At 38.4% G+C, this 26517-nt stretch overlaps 1 protein-coding gene across 1 annotated transcript in view; it reads right to left on the bottom strand.

Annotated features, from left to right (window-relative positions):
* Positions 1-26517, bottom strand: part of BCAS1 (brain enriched myelin associated protein 1) — a 141685-nt gene that overhangs the window by 21188 nt on the left and 93980 nt on the right. The window contains exons 9-10 of the mRNA XM_036750916.1: positions 20840-20881; positions 11270-11464 (exon numbers count right to left, since the gene is read on the bottom strand). Coding sequence (XP_036606811.1) covers positions 11270-11464; positions 20840-20881 — 237 coding nt within the window. The remainder of the gene's footprint in view (positions 1-11269; positions 11465-20839; positions 20882-26517) is intronic.

Below are 26517 nucleotides of genomic sequence, written 5' to 3'. Positions count from 1 at the left end.
CCATCTTCCCTGTTGCTTGCCTGGGCTTCTATCTAATTAGTTTGGAAGAATCCATTAATAATAAGGGCTTAGCTAAAGTGATGGATAGCTAGGTGATCTCTAAGATTCCTTCTGGTTCTATGTTCTTGCATGTTCCTACAATAAATCCATCATTGGTTATAAGGGATGCTAGTGGTCATGAAGGGCCACCATACTCTTATCCTAAAACATCCCTTGATATTGAGAATTGTGCTGGAAAAGAAAAAAAACACAACAACAAAACAGGCATTTTGAAGCAGTCTTTTTTTTCCTCCTGGTCAAGACTGCTTTAATACATATGTGTATATACATATATATATATATATATATATATATATATAAATATGTATACATACGTATGTGCATATATATACAAACACACACATGTAATAGGAAGCTAAACGAGGTAGTCCCTTGATAAATAATTTTTGATTGATGGAGACCAAAAGATATGACTGACTTGCAGGTAGGTATGTGAAGGTCTCAGAGATTCTTCTTGTGAGCTTGTTGGCCCATGTATTATCTGCCTGTTTATGCTCTATAATCAAGATTGTCTGTCCTCTATGAAAAATAGGAACTGATTTGAAGGGGGAAGAAGGAATCTTCAACAAGAGTGCATTCTGAACTGTTCTCTACTGACACAGATTTTCTTGAGAGTTTTGAAATACTAGTTGACCCCTTTTAGTACTGGTCTACACAATATAGTTCTGTCCATTTTGGTGATGCAGCCCATGATTTTCATGGTTCATGCTTTTATTTAACCTCTAATCTATGTCTTACATTAGACTCCTCCACATTCAAATGCAGTCCAAAGTCCTATTTAGAATATGATTCCACATCCTCATAAATAAAGCCATTTGGGAAATGTAGATGATGTATGAAGAAGGGGATTGGAACAAAACCTCTTATTTCATTAGTATAGGGAATTTCCAGATAAGGAAACTCCCTCTACCAGTGCCAGGAGGAAATCTTTTTATCAATACAGGTCAACATCTTGCCTGACTTCCTCCAAGCCTCAGCTCAAATATCATCTTCTTCAAGAGGTCTTTCATGGTCCCTTCCTCCCATGATACAAGCTTCCATTTACATGATACATGTCTGGTTTGTACATAGTTGTTTGCATATTGTCTCCCTCATTTGAATATAAGCTCTTTTAGATTTTGTTTTTTTGCCTTTCTTCTTATCCCCAGAATTTATGGCAGTGCCTGGCACATAGTAAACAATTAATAAATGCCTGTGAACTGACATTGTAATTTATATTTTTAGAAACTTTCTTTGATTATTGAGAGGCTAAGTGACTTATCTAATATCTGGACCTGGAGTTAAGAAGACCTAAGTTCAAATATGGTCTTAGAAACTCACCAGTTGTTTGACCCTGAACAAAATCACTTAATCTTTGTTTGCCTCAGTTTCTTTACCTGTAAAGTGGAGATAGTAATAATATCTACCTCCCTAGTGTTGTTGAGACGATAAGATAAGATGTTTATAAAGCATTGCTAACCTTAAAGATTTTATAAATTCTAGTAATTCTGATTAGGAGTATTATTATTGTTGTTATCCAGGGTCCCATACCAATATGTGTCAAAGTCAGGACTTGAACCCAAGTTGTTCTAGCTTTGAGGCCAGGTCTCTATCGGCTATGACTCACTGCCTCACTATGAAGAGATCAACACAAAATGAATTTACTAGCAACAAAAATACTGATTTCAGTAATTGTATAGAAACCAGTTTTCACTTTTGTAGAAAATAATATTCTTATCTTTAAAGAGAGCCATATATGTCATTTTTGTTTAACTCTTACATTTTGGTATCAGTTAAAAACCCAGTGGTTGGAGCTTTAATGTTATGTGTATGTTTCATGTTTCTTATAATCTCAGGGAATCACTTGGATTGAGGTTACACCCATACTGACCATACGCAGATCTTGACTAGGCTAGTTTAGAGAAAGAAGACATTAACTACTGGCAAAAGAGCTTTCTCACTTAAAAAGGAAATCTCAATTCTTGGTCAAATAGAAAAATACAAAGAGTTTCACTCGTTTTTTTTTTTTTTCTATGATAATTCTACTCCCTTCTACCAGTCATTTAAAGATCAATAGATTCAAAGGTAAACTGGCTACTGAATGTATCCTCACTCATGCATCCATGCATTCATTGATTCATTTATTCAGTCTTCAAAATTTATTAAATAGCAATTGTACAAATCTTACTACTGGAAACTGGAGGAGGTATTAAGTTTAAGTAAGACAAGGTCATGTTCTCATATAGCTTACAGTCTAGTTCTAGGATAGGACAAATGATGATAACTACATAATACACACAGAATTTTGTAAGTACATCAGAGAAATGCAAAACAAACTACGTGAGGTTTGATGGAGTTATCACCCAAAAGATCAGGGCAGGGCTGAGCTGGAAGAAACCTTAGAAGTTTCAGGAAATGGTATCTAATTTTGGATTTAAAGGATGGAATTCAACAAGCAAAAAGGGAGACAGAGAACATTTCAGGCACAGAGGCCATTATGGAAAAAGGTACAGAAGCCAAAGAGTCAAATACATGCTTATTGCAGAGTCATTTCCAACTCTGCATGACCCCACATGGGGTTTTCTTGGCAGAGATACTGGAGTGGTTTGCCATTTTGTTCTCCGGCTCATTTTACATCTGAGGAAATCGAGCTAAGTGACTAGCCCAGGGTCACACAGCTGTCTGAGGCCGTGTTTGAACTCAGATCCTCCTGATTACAGGGTTGGTGTTCTATCCACTGCACCACCTAATTGCCCAAATGAATGCTTCCAGGTCAGCAAATTATCCAGGCTAGTTACAGTATGGAGGAAAATGAAACAAAGCCAGAAAGATTGGGTAGTGCCAAATTATAGAACACCTTTATTGCCAGGCAAAAGAGTTTTGGTTTTGTTCAGTACATAAGAGAGAGACATTGAATAAATTTGGGTAAAAGAGTGACATTTCCAAATGCAGGCCTAAGAAAGATTATTCTGACACAGTTGTGAAGTAGAGGGGTGGGAAGAAAGCACAGGAAGACTTGTTTAGGAAGCTATTGCTATAGTCCAGGTGAATGGAAATTAGAGCCTATAGGAGTGATGAGGCAACAGGGATAGAGAGGAAGGGGTAATGATGAGAGATGATGCAGACTTGGAAAGCCCAGACTTGGTTACTGATGGGATATAGGAGGGAAGACTGAGTCAAAGATAACTCTATGCTTAAGAATACAGATGATCAGGTTAATCTTATCAGGTTAGCAGAGACCTGGCAGAGGGGTGGGATGAGCAGACCTATGTCTAAGGTAGATTGATCTGCAGTGAGGTGAAGGATGGACTGGGGATTCATTTGTGATTGGGGGAAGGGGGAGGAAGAGAAAGTGTACATTTGGAAGGATCCCTTAGCAGCCAGGCAATAATTCAGACAGATGGTACTGTACTCAGATCACACTGTTGCACTCAGCTAGTCCACGTATGGCATCTATTCCTGATAGGGTAATAATTACTTGAGTTGCTTTAAATGGATTTTTAAAAATAGATTTTGTTAGCCAATTAAGAACAAGACAAGACAATAATAATGAGGCAGTTCCAGATTATGGAGGGCCTTGAATGCCATTCCTCACCTGGTCTCTATCAGGTTAAACAGAAACAGAAATTGGAAAATCAAAGCTTAGTTTGGGACATGTGAGTTTGAGGCTACATTGGACATCTCAGTAGGTGTCATATACTAAATCTGGAATGTGGATCTGGAGTTCTGAAGAGAGGGTGGAACTGGAAATCATCTGACTAGTATTACTAATCCAATGATTAGTTTCTTTTATCATTATGTTTTTATTGGAAACAGGTCAGGAGAATTAGTGTTGGGCTTGGGACATAAAGGATCATGGCAAACAACAGTTTCCTATTCTATCTTCAAATTATTTTTCTCCATTATCAGGGCTACTAGTTAAAAAATACTAACAACTTCCAAAATGTCTAATTCAAATTAATTTATTTGAAGGTCAAATCAGTTATCTTTTTATTCATGGTAGGGGAAAGGTACAAAGACAAGGGAGAAATTCTGGTCAATCTGTATTTAAATGTAGGATTTAGCCTAATCAGTTGTATTCAAAAGCTGGTTAATAATGCGATCATTTTTACATTTCTATCAAAGTGCCTTGCATTCCTACCCCCTGATACTCCGAAGAATTTAATAGTATTATCCTCCATAGACAATTTTCAGATACTTAGCATTCCAGTTGAAAATGCCTAAAGTTAGTGGTGAGCTCATATTCTTTTAAATGAATGCAGACATTAGTTGAAAAGGAAACTGGGTTCAACAAGTGTGTCATTGACTGTCTTGGAAACCTATTTGTCCTGAAAAATTTCCTTGATATGTTAGTATTTTACCTGTAGAATAAAACTATGGTGTAAAGGTAAGCCCGTTTGTTAATAATAATTTTTTTTTTAAAAAACATAACCTTTTATGTAGTCTATTAATTTCCCTTCAAATAGTCTTTCTCATGATTCTGGTATTGACTTAAGATAGAGCATTTTAAAAAGTCTATTCTTTGTCCAGGGTTTGCGAAATAGTGGATGATAATTTGTGACATTAACCAGTTCCAGCTACATACAAATGTGGGGAATTCCAAAAAGGAGATGGGGAAGAGGTGATGCTTTTTTGTTTTTTGTCAGGTGTGTAACCTCCATATTAGTTTTCAAGAGTTTGGGTAGATTCCGTGGAATCAACATGCTGCTTGAATTTTAGGACTACCTCTTAAGTTGATTTTTTAAAAGACTTACCCAAAATTAATGTTCATATCCAATGAAAATCTTTATCTAAGACTGAGGGATTGGTTGGTATAAAACTCAAGGTTCTAAGAAAAAGAGGTATTGTGGCATATGACATATCATAAATCATGGTGATGAGGGCACAGTCTCTGCGAGCCCCCTTGAACCCTCCTTGAATCTTCCCACTTGATCTGGCCTTGGCCTGAGGTTATAAGCCTTACATTATCATTAGGCCCAAATCTCTACCTCCTCCTCAAGACTCTCCCTAAACCCCTGCTCTGGTCACTCCAGACCACCCCTCAATCCCTCCCACAATCTTTCTGTATATAATCTCCATCTTGCCTCCATGAAGGCTCTCTTATTCAATCTAGCTCAGCAGGTTGAATCTGACCCTCTTGTGAAAATAGGCATCACAAAGGGTGGGATTTCTTAAGATAACCCATTAGGGTGAATCCCTAATAAACTTTGTCTTTTCCCTTGCCTGAGAAGGCTTGAGTCGAATTCTTTTGACAGGACCCAGAGTGTAGGTATTTTGGGGTCTTGAGCACCCCTAGAAACTTATGGTTCCCTACCTATCACCATTTTTCTTAAACCTCTTCAATGGTGCATTGATAGCATTATAATTCCAACTCCATCTTCATGTATTTATCTTCACAATGCCTGGCAAACCTGGCCCCTCTTTTTCGCTCCCACTGCCACAACCTCGGTGTAAACCCTTACTATTTGAATTATAGCCTGACTACTAAGTGATCTTTCCAAATATACATGTTTTTCTTTCCCAGTCTCCCAATCACCAATCCCCAGTCCAGCTTTCACCTCACTGCAGATTAATCTCTCTTAGGGATAGATCTGCTTGTACCACTTCTTGCTCGGATTCCTCACCAGGTCTCTAATGCTTAGTAAAGTTCAAACTTCTTAGTCTGGCATTTAAGGCCCTCCCCAATCTGGAACTATCTTACTTTTATTGTTCTTTGTTCCCAATTGGGTAACAAAATCCATGAAAAAAAAATCCATTTAGAGCAACTCAGGTAATTATTACCCTATCAGGAATAGATGCCACACAAAGATGAAACTGGAAGGATAGGAGAGAAGTTTAGAAGCTAGAACTACTAAGAAAATGAGAGGGAGAAATTAAATATGACAAAAATAAAACTCTTGGCATTGAGGTTTTCTCTTCCCCTACCAGCAGTTTCTAATCATATTCTGCCCAAAATATCAAACCAGTTTAAAACATTCAGTTATTTAGCCACAAAAGAACCACAGCAAGATGGTATTTATCCTACTGTTGGGAGAAGGAGTTGATTTCAGCTTCACCCAAAGTAGCCAGCCAGCAAGTTTCACACAGTCTCATTATTACTCCATGACCTGATTGCTATTTATTTTAACAACATCTACCATTTTGGTTGTCTGGTAGCAGTGCTGGGAGATATAATGGTAGCTTGTAGATCTAGCCACTTCATTCAATTTTGGCAAAGTTTAAATGCTTGCCTGTTCTGCAAATTTTCTTCTCGCTTAAAAATCTATTTAACATTCTCTCCCTGATCTATTTTGACTTCAGGAAAAGATCTCAATTGGTCCTATTTTGAGACCTTTAGCAGATCCAATAAGAAATCTCAAATCTCTCTCTCTCTCTCTCTCTCAACTTAAAGGTCTCTAAACTTTAGAAAGGATGATTAATATGTAAATATGTATATGTGTATATGTATATATCTTATATATATTCTTCTCCTCTGAGCTCAAACTTAACATGTCCAAAACAGAACAAATTGCCTTTTTCCTAACTCTCCACCTCTACCAAATTTCCCTATTTTTGCCAATGGAACGACTTTCTAGTCATCCAGACTTGAAATCTCTGTGTAATCCTTGAATCTTCATTCTACGTCTTCTTATATCTCTAACCTATTGCTAGATCTTGTAATTTCTCTCTCCTCAACATCTCTACTCACATAGCTACCACCCTTGTTCAGATCCTCCTTACCTTTTATTTTCATTATTTCAGTAGCCTCCTCATTGATTTCTCTGTTACAAGTATCTCCCCATTTGAGTCCATGCTACACACCTCTGCCCAAGTGATTTGACCAGGTCACTCTCCTATTCGATAAACTCTCCTATTACTTTGACGAGATATCATCTCTCTGGCATGTCAAACATTTCCCAAGTTGGTTCTAACCTACTTTTCCAGACTTATTATGTATTCGTTATTAGTATACATATTTCCCTTTTATGCACACCACTGTTTAGCCAAACTAGCCTTTATTAAGGGGTCCAATGAATGTGTCTTTTGAGTTGCCATATTTTCCAGAAACACTGGACCCAGAGTATGCAGGAGGCCCTGAAAGTGTCAATGACAAAGCTTGTCCTGAGCTGACATAATTTGTTGTTTTCACCCCAAGCTGGACTCCCTGTGTGTCCTTGGGACTCAAGACAGGCACCAGCCAGTCTGTGCCAGGCTGGGAAACTGCTTGTGCAGCTGGTACCCTTGTAGATAAACAGACCACCCTATCTTCATAGTCTAGCAGTTACCAAGGCAAAAGAAGGCTGCTTTTGCCACCTTAATTATTTATGATTTCTCCTTCCCTGCCACTCCCATTTAGGTGGAGATTTCTTTTTCTGCTTCTCTCTTTGTCCAATTTTATAAGTATGCAAACTTCGTTTGAATTGTGAACTCCATGGCTTGCTTAGAGTTACTCATTCATTTGATTTCGTTTTTAATAAATCTAGTTGCCACACAGTGTCTCATGGACTTGTAATATTGTTTTTGGTTGACATCTTCTTACTGTTCCTTAAAAATGGGGCTCCCTCTCCTGTCTTCAGGCCTGGAATGTGATACGTCCTTGCCTGCTTCTGAGAATCCCTTGTTTGCTTCAAGGCTTTTTTCATTGGCTCAAACAATATTTTCTACATGAAGACTTTCCAGATACTTCCTGCTACCAGTACCTTCTGTCCAAAATCATATAAACTAAGACTTTCCAAAGATCTTCCCATCCTTGAAAAATATTCTCTTTCTAGTCCTAGTGAGAGAATCAGTTGTTTTTTCATCCAGAAGGACCCTTGTTGCTCCTCAGGGTAGTAAAATGAAGGGATTGGATGTAATACTACTGCTACTACTACTACTAGCAAAAAAATCATATATGATTGTGTCTGTTTTGTATATACCAATAATAACAACTAACATTTGTATAGCTTTTTAAAGTTCAGAAAGCATTTTGCATGTCCCTCTCCCCACTACCTTGCGAGGTCCTCAAGGGACCACTTCCCTTTTGCCTATGTCTTCCCAGTATCTACCACAAAGAAATGCTTATTCATTCATTATTCTATTTAATCATCTGTGCATATGTGAAGTGGGAGAAGGAGGTGAGGGCTTAAAGTTTGTGGTGTCTGAAGTATAGTTAGAAGTCTAGAATGGGTATAGTTTGGGAACAAAGATATAAGATTGATAAGATATAAGGATCTAAGCAGGAAGAGATTAGGCTGAGAAGAGCTTTCCCTAATAAATGCTTGTTGGTTAATTGATTGGCTTCCTAGGCTAGCAGTATAAATAGGATCTCTGAGTTCGATTAATCAAGTATCTACTCTGTGCTGGACACTGTGCTGGGTGCTGGGAGACCTAAGACAAAAATGAAACTGCCCTCGAGAAGCTTGCATTCCATCAAGTTAGAAATAATCACAGAATCTCAATTGTAGCTGAGACTAACTAGAGTTATGAAATATTTTGTTTCAGAGATAAAATAGAATCAAGGCTGTGTCTATATTTTTAATTTGATTCATCACTGGTTCTTGTTATTATGTACAAGGCATCTTTCAACAGCATGATGTTTAGGTTGCATTATGAAAGTCCTTGTACTCTGATATGAGTCGTTACTTAAATGATAAGGATTGAAGAATTAGGTTGAAGCATAGTCAGTCAACTAGCATTTATTAAATGCCTACTATGTGTCAGACATTGTGCTAAATGCTGAAGATACAAAGAAGAGCAAAAACAGTCTCCTGCTTTCAAGGACATCATAGTCTAATGGGCGAGCCAACATGTAACATGTAAGCGATTGTGTATAAACGAGATGTATGAAAGGCACTAAAGATTATGGAGGACTTCAGGCTACCACTCCAGCTTCTTATAAGGTTTTAGATTCTTACAATTTGAATGCAAATTCCACAAATACTTATTAAATATGTACTATGTGCAAAGGACCATGACAGGCACTGGAGATACAAAAAATGAAATTAGAACTGGAGTCTACCTCGAATGAAACCATATCTAATGGGAAGGGAACACAGAGAGGAAGGAGACATTTATTTGCATAAATAACTTTGAGACAAGAGGACTGTAATAGCTCGGAGTTATCACTTGTTCAGAGTACTTGTTAAGAGAAATTTGAGGAGGGCCTGGGTAGATAGGCCAACTTTTGATCCTACTCAACACACACACACACACACACACACACACACACACACACACACACCAGACTAAATAACAAATATTTAAATATTTGCTGGTTTTTAGAGAATCATGCTACCTCATGACCATCCAAAACATAAACATTTTGAATTTTTACATCAATGGATAATAGCTTTGTACTATAGTCATCCATACTCTTATTCTGTCTCCTTGTGACCAGATGGTATATTACATGGAAAACTCATTAAAGTGCTAGACTTTGAGTTCAAATCCAGCCTAAGACACTTACTAGCTCTGTGTCCCCAGGCAAGACACTTAACCCCTCTTTTAGAATCAATGTCCTTATCCATAAAGTGAGGGGTTTTAACTCTATCACCTCTAAGGTTCTTTCTAGCTCTAAATCTATGATCCTAGGACCTGGGTTCAAATTTACCTCTGTTGTCAATTTCTATGTGATCTTGGCCTCTGCCAGCCTCTGTTCTTCATATGTAGTGTGAGACAGTCACACTAATGACCCATGAGGGTCTAGAAGATCAATGGTGTGATAATATGAATAGGCAGTTCTAACTTGTAAATAGGTTATGCTGTCAAAGTTTATTGGCACATAAGTTGCTTAGAACTCAGAACTCATTCTTTCCTTCAAAACAGTGTTATAGAAGGTGCCTAGGTGGTGGTCCAGTCATTCTTTATTAAGTGCTTCCCCATGGTCACATAAGCTAATCAGACTTGACACAACATGTCAGACCTGGAATTTGAACCCAAGTTCAAATCTGAATTTCCAAAATACAGTTTGTTCAAATTTCATTTGAATTCCATGTCTAACAATCCTTCCATGCCATCATGCTAAAATCTATGACTATAAATCATTGAACCTCTCAGAGCTTTAGTTTTCACATCTAAAAAATACTGATGTCTTGCTGTTTAACCCTGAGAAAAGAAGACTCAGTAGGGAAATGATAGCTATCTTCTAGTATTTGAAGGGCTGTTATTTGGAAGAAGTAGTAAACATTTTTTTTTTGGCCACAGAACTAAAAGCAATGGGTGGAACTTACGGAGGCTTATTTTGAGTCAATGTCAGGGAAAACTGCTTAACTATTAGCCCAATGCAAAAGTGGAATGTGTGAGTCCGCCCCTCACTAAAGGCCTTGGAGTAAAGGCCTGGGATAAGGACTTGTTGAAGAGGGTGTAGAATGGAATTCTTGTACAATTACAGGTTGGTCTTGATGACCTCTGAGGCACCTTCCAATTCTGGATTCTGTGATTTGGTGTTGCAGGAAGCAGGGCGAAGGATGTTTTCAGCTTGTAAATCCTTAACCCTGACCCAAATCCCTCAGTCTCAAACCACACAGGAAACTTCTAACAATGAACAGCAAGCTTTAAACATCTGAGCTAACCATCACAGACAGAGGCACACCGGGACAAAAAGCACAAGAAGCCAACGATGAAAGAAAATGATTCCTGTCAGTTTTCCCAGAACAGTCATTACTGCTACTGCTTGACTCCCATTGGCACATGCTTTGTCGACTAATCATTTTGTATTTATTCTGTATGTACATATGTAAATGCACATTGTTGACTTAATAGAAGGTAAGCTTTTTGAGGACAGGGACTATTTCCTTTTCATGGGTTTGCTTTTTATATCTTTGGTGCCAAACCCAATACCTGGTACATAGGTGCTTTGTCATAAATAAATGCTTGTTTACTGATTCCTTAACAAGGTGAGCCAATGTAATGAAAGGCTTGCATTCTCAAAAATTTCAGAAAAAAATGAATAGTATTAAGTGAGATATTTATTTCATATTAAACTCTAATGAGACCAAGGACCCTTTTGCATTTACTATGCAGACTCAATTTCTATTTCTGACCCATACTGATTTACTTTTAGTTTGAATTATACTATTTAAAGCCTTTGTTGGTCAGGTAATAACACTATACACCTTCTCATTCATATCAAATACACTACTTTTTATATTTTTGCTATTCGAGACTGATTAAACAAAGGGATCATAGCAATTAATCTCTTTTGGCCATTTCCTCCATTTGGATGATGAGGATAGGCTCACTCCCATGTTAGACAGAACTGATTGCTTACCAGTTGTTTGAGAAACAGCCTCAGGTTTGTTTTCCGTGGTTTGTTTTCTTCTGTGTTGGGCTTGGCTGGGGCAGGCTCAGGACTTACAGCTTCTTCTTCATTCAGCTCTATTGTTTGTAAGGATGCTTCTATATCCTCGGACTTTATAGCCTCTACTGGTGCTTCACATGCTTCCTGGGTTTGGGTTTGGTTTTGCTTTTAGAGAGGGCCAGGTGTTAACATGGAGAAAATAACACTTGTCCATGAATTTTTAAAAAATGGAGTCCTGGTACCAGGACCAATGCACACTGAATGTACCAAGCAGCTCTGGGGTTGGGTACATGACTGTTTCTACACAGACTGCAAGAAAGGTTATTGGATTTGGGTAAAAACTGTTGTCAGGTCACCATCCCCTGGCCATGAACGACATAGATGCAATGCTCATGGCTGTTGTCCTTTCCAATGAATATAACGAGGGCTAGAAAGAAGGCATCCATCCCATTTGGGACATTTATCTACTTCAATCATAACTTTAGAACTAGAAGCAACCTTAGAGATCATCTAGTCCATTAAACTTTTTCTTTTTTAGAGATGAGGAAACTGAGACCCAGAGAGGTAAAGTCACGTGTCTAGGGTCACACAGGTAATTAGTGGCAGAGACAGGATTTGAACTCAGGTTTTCCAAGTCGGGGAAGGCTGACAGTTGCTATTCCCTCCCTCCCCCTCCACTGGGACAGTCCCTCTTCTTTAATATGCCACGGGTGTGAATTACACCAGCACTGTGCAGAAGCTGGTAAAAGTATCACACAATAGAGGGCCTAGATTGAGGGCCCGCACTGTCAGCTATCCCTCCAAAGCTTTCAAAGACATTGTTCCGCAGCAGCTGTGTAGAAACATTCTGAGCCTTAGCAAAGAAAGAATAGCGGAAAAGCCTCTCATTTCAATACACCTCCCCATTCATTCATTCCCTGCTCCCCTTGGCTTGAAATACAATCATTTGCCCTTGTTACTTAAACAGAGCCCGAGCTTCAAGAAAAGAAATGAGTTTAACCAAGACAAGCGTTGCTAAATTGCTTCACACCCCTGGTGTTTGACCTAATGAGCTGTGAGCAGATTGCTAGGAGAGGAAGGCCAGCCAGGGGAGTCCATGATGGCAGGCGTAATTCACCTTCAATCTAGTGTTGTGCCCGGCTTCTGTGACTGCTTCCAAGTTTAATTTGTGATTATTTGCCTGACTGCCTCATTTTGCATCCTACTCAGGATCATGTCTCAGGCACTCGTTAGTTTCATTTGATCCCTGGGAAGCCGTGGGCCTAGCATGTCTTATAGAACACCTTTTTTTTTTTTTTCCAGGGGAAAACCCACTAGACCTAGGGGGCAGTGGTAGTATATTTCCTTTGCTGCAATAGGCCTGGGTTTAGGGGTCAGAGCCAGACAGTGCTTCCTAAGGGCCTGACAGATTGATGTGTATGGCTGTTTGTAATACCTCAGGTTGATAAGCAGAATGTCACAGTGGGATAGTCAGCTGGTTTGAAAGTCAAGCAAGTCCTGGTTAAAATCCTGCTTTTGATATTTACTGGCTGTATGACCATGGTCAAGCCAATTAACTCTCTGAGTCTCAGTTTCCCCAGCTATAAAACTGGCAGAACCTACGTCACATGAATATGACACTCAAATGTACATTAAGTGCACCAAGAATGCTAGTTATTGTTGTTATTAAGGGTTGGTTCATATTGGAAAAGGGAAACAATTACTTCTTAAAGTAGAATCATTTTGTAGAAAAGCATTTTCTATCCTTTGCCAAAATAACCAAAAATATGTGATCTGGAAAGATCCCTGAAACACTATATTGCCAGTTCTAGAAAAGCATAGACCACCCTAAAATCCAGTCTTTATTTTCCCCAAGACCTGAATATTATATTTAGGAGAAAACATTTACGGTAAGCAATACCATTACGGCTGAAAAAAACCCGTTTCTTATATTTTTACCCTTAAAAGGGCTCTATCTCAAGGAAACAAAATTGTAATAGGGCCCTAATTAAAGTTTGGGATTTTCCTCAAGAATTTTAAGCTATCTCCTATTCCAGACTTATTTTAATTCAAATTTATTCCTTCCAGAGTTGATTTAAATATGCTCTCCAAGGGCCCGGAGTTGAGCCTGAAGTATCCTTTTAACTGTTTACTGTTATAGGCTAAGTGTAGCAACTGTGGGAGTACAGACTTAGAGAACAGGGGATTCAAGACCTGACTGCAAGACTAAGGACAAGTCCCATGGTCCCTGGGAGCCTGAGTCTTCTCATCTATAAATGATGTAATAGTTGCATTTTCTATCTCACAGGTTTATCATGAGGAAAATGCTTTTTAAAGAGATGTCCAAAGGGCCCATTTATATGTTAGATTTGATTCTCCCTTTTATGGTAGTTACTTTACTCCGAAGTCAAATTGAGTCATGCACCCAGTGAAGGTGGAGGAGTAACCTACCGATATATCCAGAGAACCAGATCTTTGCTGTGTGGTCTAATCAATGAATCACTCAAACATTTATTAAGAGCCTACTATGTGCCAGATATTTTAGGCACTGGAGATACGATTAAAAAAAGAAAAAACCCACCAGAAAACTAGACAGCTCTTGCCCTCAAGGGACCTACACATAAACAATGTGTACATGTGTAAATATGTATAAAACACACACAGATTAAATACAAATTAATTTCAGGGGTGAGGCATTAGCAGTTTGGGCGAGGTAAGGAAAAGTCTCTTGTAGTAAGTGGTACTCTTGAGCTCTGCTTTGAAAGGAGCTGGGCATTCTAGGAGATGAGAAGAGGGAGGACATTCCAGGCATGGGAGACCATCCATACAAAGTCCTGGAGATGGGAGATGGAATGTTAGCTATGAGGCCCAAGTGATAAGGCAGTTTGGCTAGAATGTTGAGTGTATCAAGGGATGTAATGCGTAGTAGTCCTGGAAAGGTAGCCTGGATTCAGATTGTGAAAGTCTTTAAATCCCAAAGAGAAGAATTCATTTAGGTGGAAGATTTTTTTCAAGTACCTACCTGGAACTCATAAGATATTCCATTCATCTAATGACAGCTGGCATTTATAGAGCACTTTTAAGGTTTGTGAGTACTTTGCATGGATTATCTCATGTGAGCCTCAAAACAATCCTGATAATGTTTTTCTTTTTCTTTTTATACTAGTTCCATTATTTCTTTAGTTTAAGAATTTGCTGTTCAGTTGGGTCCAACTCTCCATGACCCCATTTGGGGTTTTCTTGGCAAAGATACTTGGAGTAGTGTGCCATATCCTTCTCCAGCTCATTTTACAGATGAGGAAACTGAGGCAAAGAGGGTTAAATGACTTGCCCAGGGTCACACAGCTAGCAAGTGTCTGAGGCCAGATTTGAATTCAGATCTTCCTGACTCCAGGCCCAATGTTCTATCCATTGAGCAATCTAGTTAGCTTTGGTTTAGGAAACTCCCTACCAATACAAATTTTGACTTGCTCTAGAATTTATTGTTTTAGAGAGTTGTGTGAGAACACTGAGGAATTAAGTGACTTATACAGCCAGGATATACTAGAAGCCAGACCTGAATGCAGGTGAGGTAGGAAACAGAACTATCATTCCCATTTTGTAAATGAGTAAACTGAGGTACCCAGGGACCATGGAACTTGTTCTCAGGCACTTAACCAGGTCTTGAATCCCTAATTCTTCTGATTCTAAGTCTTGTTTACCATCTTCCTTCAGTCAAATCCATATTGTTCTCAAGTTCTGGTTTTGGGTGTGGCAATACAATTACTCCCTTTCACAATATACTATGGTCCAGCTGAACTGTTCCTCCCATGTGGTCTCCCCTTCTGTGCCTTGGCATCGGCTGTTCTCCCTGCCTGGAATGCAGTCTCTTTAATTCAGCCTCTTAGAATACCTAGTATCCTCGAGCATCAGGTTAAAAGCCATCTTCTACGTGAAGTCTTTTCTGTTACCCCCAGTTGTTTGTTTCCTCACAAAATTACTTTGTGACCATATTGTATTTTGCATATTCTCATAAATGTGTATATTGTTTCCTTAAAGGGCAAGAACTGTGACTTTTTTTGTCTCTATCTTTAGGCCGTGGCACACAGTAGGCTCTTAATAAATGTTTACTGATTTGTCTGTAACTTCAGTCCATGGTACATAGTAGGCTCTTAATAAATGCTTGCTGATTGATTATTGATTGATAGGGTTATAGTTTTAGAGTTGGAAGGGGACTTAAAGGCCATCTAGTCCAACAGTCTCATTTTACAGATGAGTAAACTGAGGCTCAGAGAAGTTAAGTGACTTGCCTAAGATGGCACCAGTAGCAAGTGACTGGATTGGGCTTCAAACCATACCTGGGGCATGAACTAGGGTCCTCTGTTCAAATCATGATGGAAATGAGGCTTATCTTATGTTTTAAAATGATTTACTCTTACTTCATTTCATTGGGAAGCATGTAACACACACATGAAACTTGACTGGCTATATAAATACATTAAAATGAACTTCATTTGCATTTTGGGAAAAGGTTCTATTTCTTGTCCATCCAGAGTTTTATATCAGACCTGTGTCTAGGGGTTTGTTTCAAATACTTTAAATCAGAGAGGAGCTTTTTAGAAATCCATTGACAATGGAATGAATTTTTTTTCCTCTCTTTTAAAATTTTATTTGATTTTTATTTTTCTGTTAAAACGTGCTTATAATCCATATCTACACAGACAAGGCAAATTCATTTTGTGTAAGCAAATTGTAGAGGAAAGGATGGCGGGGGGTGGGGTGGGGGAGACTCATATCTTTGAACTATTGTATGTTCCAGTGAAAGAAATTGTTCATTCTATTAGCTGCCATATTGGTTTAGTAAAGCAGGGCTTTAACTGCCATTCTGTATTTGTTTCTCAGGGATAATGTTTGGGGCTCTGTTTGAGCTGTGGTCCAAATGGAATTGTACCCATAGCCTATTTCAGTAGGCATAGGTTTTTTATTTCTTTCAGTAATGGGAAATTACTGGATTAAGCACCAGCAGTGGATTTCTAGCAGGAAGTACCAGGTCTATCTAGACTCTAAAAAATCAGATTTTACTTGAAAATACTAGCAGATGTTTAAATTGCTTAGTTCTTTACTTTATATGATGCAGGTAGACCTCACTTCACTTCATAGGTCTCCTAGAAACCACTAGAACTTGTTATCTAAAGAAATCTTAGTAAACAAAACAAAAAACCACCACCCTTTATAGGGTAGTCACCCCAATTTATATAGTTTTTGTTTTGATTTCTCTGTATTGGTGTTTGGCAAAATGAGGCATACCTGTGCATAAAATAGTGTTTTGGTATGAGAAATTTACTCATTCTCAGCTTACCAAAAAAGATCGAAAAACATATAAATGTTAATGTTATGATTTTAAAATTCAGGTGCAATTATGCCCAGTTTATTTCAAGATAGTAATTTTTTCATATGTCCAGCATGTTTCATGTATTATGAATGCTTCCTCTCTTTAGGGCTGTGTCTACACATTCCTTGTTCTAAAACCATTTCCATTGTCCACAGCCTGTGTACAGAAAACACTAAGGGAGCAAGAGATACTTCAGGGCCTCTCTCTGCCAATTTGCCTCTGTATGGATGGATTTTGGATGTTAATTTGTTGAAAAATTCTATTTACAGGATCATCAAAGGTGAAATTTGAAGGAGACCTTTTTTTCCATTGTCTTTTGTCTGTTGTCTTACTAGTTTAGGATCAAAGAAAGAGTGCAAGAAATCTTAGAGATGATCTCATCCCTCTCCCTCACTTGAAAGTTGGGAAACAGGCCCAGAGAGGTTAGGTGATTTTCCCAAGGTCACAAAGCTAATTAAACAAAAGCTAGGTAAGGAGATACAGTGTTATAAAGTGGAAAGCATGCCAGAATTTAAGGTGGAAGACCTGAGTTCAAATTCCAACCCTGTTATTTATGGCATCCAACTATGTCACCTGGCAAATCACTTTGTCTCTCTGGGCCTTGGTTTCTTCATCTATAAAATGAAGGGGTTAGGCCAGATGGTCCCTAAAATGTCCCTTTGTGTTCTCAATTTTAACAACAGCCAGGATTAGAATTGTATCTTTTCTGACTCCTAGTTGGGTGTTTCTTTGATTATATATCATGGTGCCTCTCAATAAACAGGTCTGGAGTGATCCAGTGTTTGGAACACAATTTTAATATTGGTGAACATGTTAGGATGATGCCTGACACATGGGAAGCACTTAATAAATGCTTTATCTATCTCTTTCTCCAAGCCTAGGTCAAGGGTAGGAGAAGATAAAGTGGTAAGAAAGCAAATCCTGTTTCATGTTCCTTCTCTATATGTGAACCCCAAAGCAATTGTAAAGGTATAACTCCCTTGAAAGGAATCACAGAATTTGGAGCTGGGGGGGGCCTTAGTAATAATAACAGCTCACTTATGTATATGTATATATATATATATATATATATACACATGTGTGTGTATTATATATAAAGAGAGCTTGACATTTGCAAAACACTTTCTATAACTTTCTTGCTTGATGGTCATAACCCTTTGAGATATGACTATATACTATGCAGGGTGTTCCTAAAGTGTGGACACATAGGCAAAAATGCATATTTTCAAGAAATGAAACGAATGAAATTTTTATTTAATTGGAATATTAACAAATAACATCTCCAATATGACTTCCATCATTTGTGATGCAAAGGTTGATGCGCTTTGCAAGATTCATGTGAACTCAATGCAATAACTCCACATTGCTGTCAATTGCCCATGTGTCCAGACTTTAGGAACACCCTGTATATAATATAGAAATAGACTATATATGGTGGTATAATGTATATAGTATATATGTATACATGTACATATTTTATACATGGTATATATGTATGCACATATAATGTTTATGGTGATATGGGGCATTATGGGGTATATGGGGCATTATGATCTCCTTTTGAGAGAAGAGGAAATTAAGGGTTTTAGAGGAGGTCAGTGACTTGCCCAAGGCAATACAAATAGTAAACAGGATTTGGATTCATGTCTTCCTGACTCCTAGTCCAGAATTCTGTCCACTGTGAGATTATTGTATGCTCAGGTAGGAGTTCTGAACCTGGGGTCCATGAACTTTGCTTTTTAAGATTTTAATAGCTATATTTCAACATAATTTGGTTTCCTTTTGTAATCCTATGTATTTTGTTTTATTTATGTTCTGAGAAGCAGTGCATAGGCTTCCCCAGACTGCCAAAGGGGTCTATGACATGCAAAGGACCTCTGATCTATAGAGGGTCTGGGTTCCAGTTCTACCTCTTATACTACCTCTGGTTGGACAAGTCAGCAAAATGAGAGGGACGTACTAGATAACTCTGATGCTCTTTTTTGCTCTAGATCTGTGATCTAGTCCAATGCCTCCTTTCTCACATGAGGAAACAAAAAACCAAAGAGGTTAAATGAATGATTTGTCCAAGTCACATGACCAGCATATAGCTGAGCTAGGCTCCTATCCCAGTCCTCCACCTCCAAGGATTCTCTCTTTTCCACTTGTTTATGACCTCGTTGGAGAGCAGCTTTTCATAACACAGTGAAAACACATGCTTTTATACTGGCTTCATCCAAGAGGCATGTCATTATCCTTAAGAAAAAAGACATTCCAAGACTTTAAAAATAGAAGTGCTATGCTCAAAGCCAAGCCAGCAGAAATCTTGTGGGATAGGGAGGAAAAGGTTGCCTTTATGCTGGATCTTTTCTTTTCCTTTCAAAACCACCTTGCATCTTTCCTTCGCCTTTGTAAGCTTTTGTACATCTTGTGTTATTTATACTTTGCAAGCCACGAAGATGACTTCACATTCAATTCACATTAAAAAAAAAAAACCCCTCACTCTAGAAAATGAAATGCCTTCTGTCAGAGCTCTGGAAATCAGACTTAAAAGTTATCCTGAGAGCCCCAGTGGACAAAATGTTCCTTCGACAACATCCAAAAGAGATATTTCTCTTCAAATGAGAGGTCGCTTCTGTGAGAATGTTTAAGTGTGCACTGCCAACTGGAGGTCTGGCTTTAATTCACCATTTAATTTGAAGTTCATGGTCAAGAAGATGCATTGAATTCCTGCTTCCAGGTGCCTGAAATGACTAGAGATTTTGGATTCCTGGAAAATATATGGGAGGATACTAAGAAATTGGGTATTGAAGAGCTCTATTGGTTTGATTACATAGCCAATGTCATGAAAAGAGCAGGTCGAAATGTTTTCCCTCCTCATATTTATAACACTTCATAAGAAAAGACACCTGTTCTCATCTCTATTACTTCTGGAAGATGTTTGGATTCAGGTCCATTAACACTGACTAGACTTGAAACATAACAGCCCTACATTAAGCATTAGGGAGTTCTCAGAAAGACCCAGAGAAAGATGAACTTCTAGTATTCTTTTTTATTGCAAAAATGAACAGTGATTGGTTCATTCCAAGAACAGCTGTGAATTTAGTCAGCACCAATTATAAAATATCTGGGGTGGGGGTGGGGAGGCATTCTTCTTTCAGGAGAATGGCACTATACTGGGTCACATGGCCACCTTATTTATCTCTGTTGGTATGCTTTATTGGAAAATGAAATGCTTCTGAGATTTGGGATTGATCTGTTCTTCCCTGGGCATCAATTTACCCATCTTGGAAAAATTGACCACCTCTCTCACTTTGGACAAAAGGCCAAAGAAGTAATGGAGTCAACATGTCTGCATCAAGGTGAAATTCAAGTGACCCCAAACTTTCAGCCTGAGCTTGGCACCATGGAAATCTTTTGGTGTGAGCTGTTCACAGATGTTCTCATGCCTCATGCCCTTGTATGGCTGGTGCTGTTAAAATTTAAGACATGATCTGGGTTGGTACTTAGGAGAGAGTGAATGAACAAGGATGACAGAGAAAAACATAGAAGCATGTGGATGTCCCCAGAGATAAGGATGGGCAAGTTTGTTTTATTTGGTAGATTCTTTCAGTCCCTGAATAATCATGAATTCTGGTAGGAAAGAGACATATGTAATCCATTTTTTTTGAAGACTGGATGTTCTTGTCTTGCAAAGGTTATAAATGCAGTAGCCACTCATGGACTATCCTACTATTGATTGGTATGGTAGCTTTGATCTGTTCCATTTTTGACCGGGGCTGGTTTGCCCCACCTTAAACAGCTTGGAGGCCTCTTGCCCCCAGGTGCTAACCATCTTGGTATAGTGCTTAGTGCAGAAACACAATGGGCTTTAGCTGTACTGCAGCTCAGAACTCCTGAGCTCAAGCAATCTACCAGTCTCTGCCTCCTGATAGTGGGTATTACAGGTGTGTACCACCATTTGCCCTGGCAGGTGTACTGGCAACATGTGGTCTTACCATAGCACTAGTTACTTTTAATGAGGATTACAATTTTCATCAAAGCCCCCACATTGTCATGGTTACCAATGATCATTTTGAAAGGACGAAAGAAACTACCATAATTTATACCTACTTCATGCAATCACAAAGGACCCCAGAGGTTGACACCCAGTGGACCAAGAAGGTCAAGGATGAAATTGGAATGATTAAATCATTTTATATTTAACTTACATTTTCCTCTGCACCTTTGGGAACTGTATCCTCTTTAATTGACTGAAGGGAAGATAAAAAAGAAAGATTCAATAAGAGTGGTTGGATTGGGGGTTATGACTGAGTGGGAAAAGATAAGGGAAATAATCACCCTGAATAGAATTCTGACATATCCCCAAAGAATCTTAGGCAACTCTGCTTTCAAAGTCCCCTCTTCTTGCCAATGGCATACAACCATTGTCACCAAATTTCAAAATCAGGGAAACATCCTTGAATTCTTCTTCTCTGTTCCATATGTTCAATCTGTCACCCATGCCTATTGATATTTCTTTAAGAGTTTTTTTTCCGTTTCTGCTCCATATTTTAACCTTCTCATACATGAAGATTTCCTAATTAGCTCCTCCTTACCATTGTCTAGTTTATCTACTTCCAGTCCATCCTGTGCAGTGACACTAGATTAATCATTCTAATCTACAACAGTCCTCTGTTGCCTAGCAGAATAAAAAAGGTCCATTTCAACATTCAAGGCTCTTCATAAAATGCCCCTTCTTTTCCTATCCAAATTTATCTGGTAATACTTGATGCATCTTGGTTAGACTAGGTCCCCTTGCCTCAGGGGGAAGACATCAGACATATAGACAGAAACAAGTAGAATGATTGACAGATACATTGGTACAACCCCTATCACCAAAGAAATTCTTCCAACCCCTGTACTTATACTTATCTAGGAGACCCATGACTTGTATATTTAAAGGTGCCGGGAATCTTACTTATCTTCTACTAGAGCTTTTGTAAAAGTCTCCCTTTGTCCTCCTGAATATAAAACAGTACTAGGATAAGATTGTTCTATTTGGCAGATTCTTTCAATACCACCTTGAGCCATTCAGAATCAGTCTGTAGTTCTGGGTAGGATTGTTTCCTAGGACTGTGATGTATGCTGCTGCTTCTCTCAGAATCAGAAGCAAAACCGAGATCTGGGTAGCTCTGGGCACATATATACTGATATCCTTTTATGTATTTACCACAGATCAGTCTACATGCCATTGGAGAACCCTATATTTAACTCATTTGAGTGCAGGGGGATGTCTTTGTTCCATGAAATAATGGACTGGATTGGCTATCTAGTCTACAATCTATACCCTTATGTCAACCATACCTGTCTCAGCATTATACTACTATGTTATCTGTTTCTTCCTGACCTACATTTCATGCTTGTACTGTGGCTTATGTTCTTCATTATACACAATATCTTTACCATATCTTATCAGTCTTTCCAAACCCAGATCAAGTCCCGCCAATTCCATATCTTCATCCCTGACTGTTTACATTGTCCACATTGAATTCAATCCTACCTCAACATCCTTAATGCTCCAATACATCATTCATTTTAGGATGGTGGCATGTTCAATTTAGCAATGTCTAATCCTATTCTTGCTTTTTGAAGGGATATACTGTCTTATATATTTCTTAGAACTCTCTCAGCACCTAGCATGGTGTCAGACACATTTATTAGATAGGAACTCAGTAAGCAATTGTTGAATGGAATTCTTGGTGGTGGGTAGATACAAACACCATAACTCTAAGGACATTTAATATTTTCAACTGGTAGGTAACTGAGAATCCATTCTCTGCCATTGATCCTGATACTTTCTGTTGACCAAGTTTTATTGGAGGCAGCATTGGATGATGTAAATAATGTTGGGATCTGGAAGGCCAGGAATGCTAGGTATTATTCTCAGCCCTGCCACTAATTGGTTGCATAACCTTGGTCACTTTTACCTCTATGGATCTTAATTTCCTCACATGTAAGATGTGTGTGTGTGTGTGTGTGTGTGTGTGTGTGTGGGGGCCAGATTAGTTGATATCTAAGGTCTTATTCAATTCTGAAATCCTATCAATGTACATGTTATCTTGGGTAAGTCACTTTATGTCTCTAGACTTGTTTCATACTGTGGACAATGGGTGTATTGGACATGGTGACCCTTAACAACCCTTTGAGTCATTGGAGTCTATGACTTTATGATTCTCCTGCCAGGAGCACTTAGCACTGTCCTTCCTTCCCCATGACCCTGAAACTCCTATAGGCACAAAATGTCACTGACAAGAATGATTGGTTTGAGGAAGCCTCTGACTGTCAGGAAATTATAGTGCATTTTAAATTTGATGGTAGCACGAGTCTTTTAAGGCTATTTTTTTTTGGCAGGGGGAAGGGAAGGGTGCACCACACTGCATCTCTTATTTTCCTGAGATTTGTTGTATAAATAAGCAAATGGAAAAAGCACGCTATAGAAATCGAACTTTCTCAACCCGACATGACAAGTACCTGGAAGTGGACACTATTGGCATCAAGTAAAGTACTCTCTTGGCTGACCAAACTCATCACCCTGTCAGTGGCATTGTAGGTTTTCAGATGTTTTCCCTGTCACTGTTATCCTTAATCATGGAGTTTTGATAGAAAAAAATTTTGCCTTTTTTTTTTGGTTTCCTGGGTGTGCAAAGTGGCTGCCCATTGAATGTTCACTGTAGTGCATAAGAAACTGTAATCTTGGTTATGGTGGTGGGTGGGGAGGAATAAAAATATACATTCTTAACAATAGTCCTTTATTTTGGTTCTTGTGCCAGTTCCAGGGAGTACCATGGTATAGAGGAATGAGCACTGGATTTGGTATTAGAAAACTGAGGTTCCTATCTAGGCTCTAACAGTTACTACCTGTAGAACCCCGAATAAGTCACAACATCTTTGGCTCTCAATTTCTTTATCTGTAAAATCTGATTTAAATAATTATTAAGTTCCAACTGTACTAACAAGTTCCTATGATCCAGAATCGTTAAATAAATCATAGGGATTAAATTAATGGAATGCTATAATGTACTTGAGACTGACAAGTATGAGGAACATGAAGAAATCTGGAAAGACTTCTATTAAATAATGAAAAGCAAACCAAACAGAATGAACAAAGAAAAGAAAAGCTAGACCCAGAAGAATGAAATACACACTGACTAGCACCATATAAGGAAAAGGAATGAAAATGAATGTACAAATATTCCTGATGAGGACTTCGAAGATGTAACTAAAAAATTGTTATGCTACTTTCAATGATGAAATTAATTAATTTAAATGCAAATAGTTACAAAACAAGCTTAGTTGGTTGTATCAATGTTTAAGTTTATACTTTAAATGAAACATTACAAAAAACTCCTTTGATTGAATTATGTTGATTTTTCACATAATTTTGGGAGTAGCTGTTACAAATGTTGATGATTAAATCACCAAGCTGGATTCCATTTCAAAAACAAATTTCAACAAATATCTGTTAAGAGCTACTATAGAGAGAGAGCACGGTACTGGCTACAGAGGGAGATATAAAGATTAAATTCGACACGGTATCTGCCTTCGTAGAGCATAAAATATAGTAGACCTCCAATAAAAAGATCACTTTGGGAAGATTTGATCCAATAAACCTCACTAGCATGCTTTACTGCAGTAGTAGCTGAAATCTTTAGTTAATAGGAGTATCCAAGTATCGCTAGAAGAGAAATTTAACCAGCTAAGCATCTTACCCATACGTATTATCATCTAAGGCATATTTCTTCATTTTCTTCTCAGCAATATCATGAGGGACTTTGTTAAGAGCCCTGATGAAAAACAAAATACTCTACACTATGACCATGCTATTCTAATCAACCAGTCTAGTGGGCCCATCAAAAAATGGTGTAAAGTTCATATGATAAGACCACAAACTCATGCTGATTAAATGACTTTTCCTGCTTCTTATCCTAGTCCTTACAAACTATTTGTTTAATAATATCATCTAGAATTTGGTCAGGGCTTGACATCTAATTCCCCAGCTCTAGCCTTCAGTTTCCTGGGATTTCTCTAAGTGCTCTGTTACTTTCGACTTATCTGGCTTAGTCTTTAATTCTCTCTTAATCATGTTTGTCCTACCTTTCTCAGTTAGAAGATGCATTGAAGATTGTAGCAAAGGCCTCTATGTGTTTACAGACACTCTCAAGCATTTCCACAGAACTAAACTCAAACAGTGTTTAAAACATGGGAATACTTAGATCAATAATTCGTTTCAGTTTTCAGCTTCCTGAGCAGGGAGAAAAGAACATCCTTAATTTGGATGGAAAATGAGATAACGAGTGTCACATTGTTGAACTAGGGTGTAGTAGAAAGAGTTCGCTACAGTCAGTGTACTTGTAGATCCAGTCTCTCCTGTTCTAACTGCCCTGACCTAATTGTGTGACTCTGGGCAAATCACTGCCCTTCTCCGGGCCTCAGTTTCCTTATTTGTAAGAGAGTGGGATGATCGTTTAATGATTGGTAAGGTCTTTTCTCATTCATTCCACAGGCCAGCAGGAAACAGAATTTTCTTTGTCCCGAGACTGCTCACTGCTCTGCCATCTCTCTTATCTCCTGCTGCCACTGAAACATGTAGAGAAAATCTTTGATCCTTCTCTTAGGGATATGACATTATTAGAAAATAAGCCTTTAGGGCAGAGGCTGGGCTGTGCGTTTGCTCTCTCATGTCACTAACAGGTTGGGAGAGTTCAATAAGCCATGACAAATAAGGTCCTGTGCTCCTGTAACTTCCTCTCTCTTCCCAGTTTGGAATCCAAGTCAGCCAGTTTGACTGCTTCTATGGGCTAAATTAACCAGATAATTGCCAGTTCACTTCTTCTTGCTGCATAGACTTGAATAATAAAAATTCCTTTACTTAGGTTAGTAATGTTCATCTTTTTTTTTTAAAGGATAAAAACCTGACCTGTGATTTCACTAGTATAGAGAACTCCCAGATGAGGGCAGTTTCTCTTACAAGTGCAGGTCAGCTAACTGTCTGCACCCTATAGTTTTAGAGAATAGTTAGCTAGGCCACTTAAAATTAATCAATTTTGCCCAGGATCCCACAGGCAATATATTTCAGAGACAAGATTTGAATGTTAGTCTTCCTGATTTCAAAGCCAAATCTCTATCCTCTATGCAACACTACCCACCCTCCCTTTGTCTGTCTGTCTGTCCGTCTGTCTGTCTCTCCCCCTCTCCCTAATTCCCATTTCCTTACCTCTTCTCTCTTCCCCTTCCCCTGCCTCATCTCCCATGTCTGTCTCAGTTTTAAATCTAAGCCAATTTACACACATGGAAATGATCAAAGGCTATGTACAAACAGTTCTCCAAAGAAGAATTGAAAACTATTAACAGTCATATGAATGCTCCAAATTACTAACGATAAGAGAAAGGCAAATTATGTTTCACCCCACAGTCAGCAAATTGGGAAAAAAGTGACAAAAGATGGGGATAGTCAGGGCTGGTTGAGTCATAGAAAGACAGGCACTCTAATGAATTGTTAGTGGAGCTATGAATTAGTACAATCATTCTGGAAAGTAATTTGGAATTGTGCAAATAAAGTGGCCAAAATGTCCACACCCTTTGACTGTGACATTCTACTGCTAAGTATATACCCCCATGAAGTCACTGAAAAACAAAAAAGGGAGGATCTGTTTATACCAAAATATTTATAGCAGCTCTTTTTGTTGTAGCAAAGAACTAGAAACAAAGCAGATACTTATCAATTGGGGAATGGCTAAAGAAAAATTGTGGTGCATTAACAAAATGAAATGTTACTGTGCTATCAGAAATGACGAACATGATGAATACAAAGAAGTATGGAAAGACATGCCTAGATGCAAAATGAAGT

Source organism: Trichosurus vulpecula, chromosome 3 (genome assembly GCF_011100635.1).
Source record: "Trichosurus vulpecula isolate mTriVul1 chromosome 3, mTriVul1.pri, whole genome shotgun sequence".
NCBI lineage: Eukaryota > Metazoa > Chordata > Mammalia > Diprotodontia > Phalangeridae > Trichosurus > Trichosurus vulpecula.
This window is presented reverse-complemented; position numbering and strand designations above follow the sequence as displayed.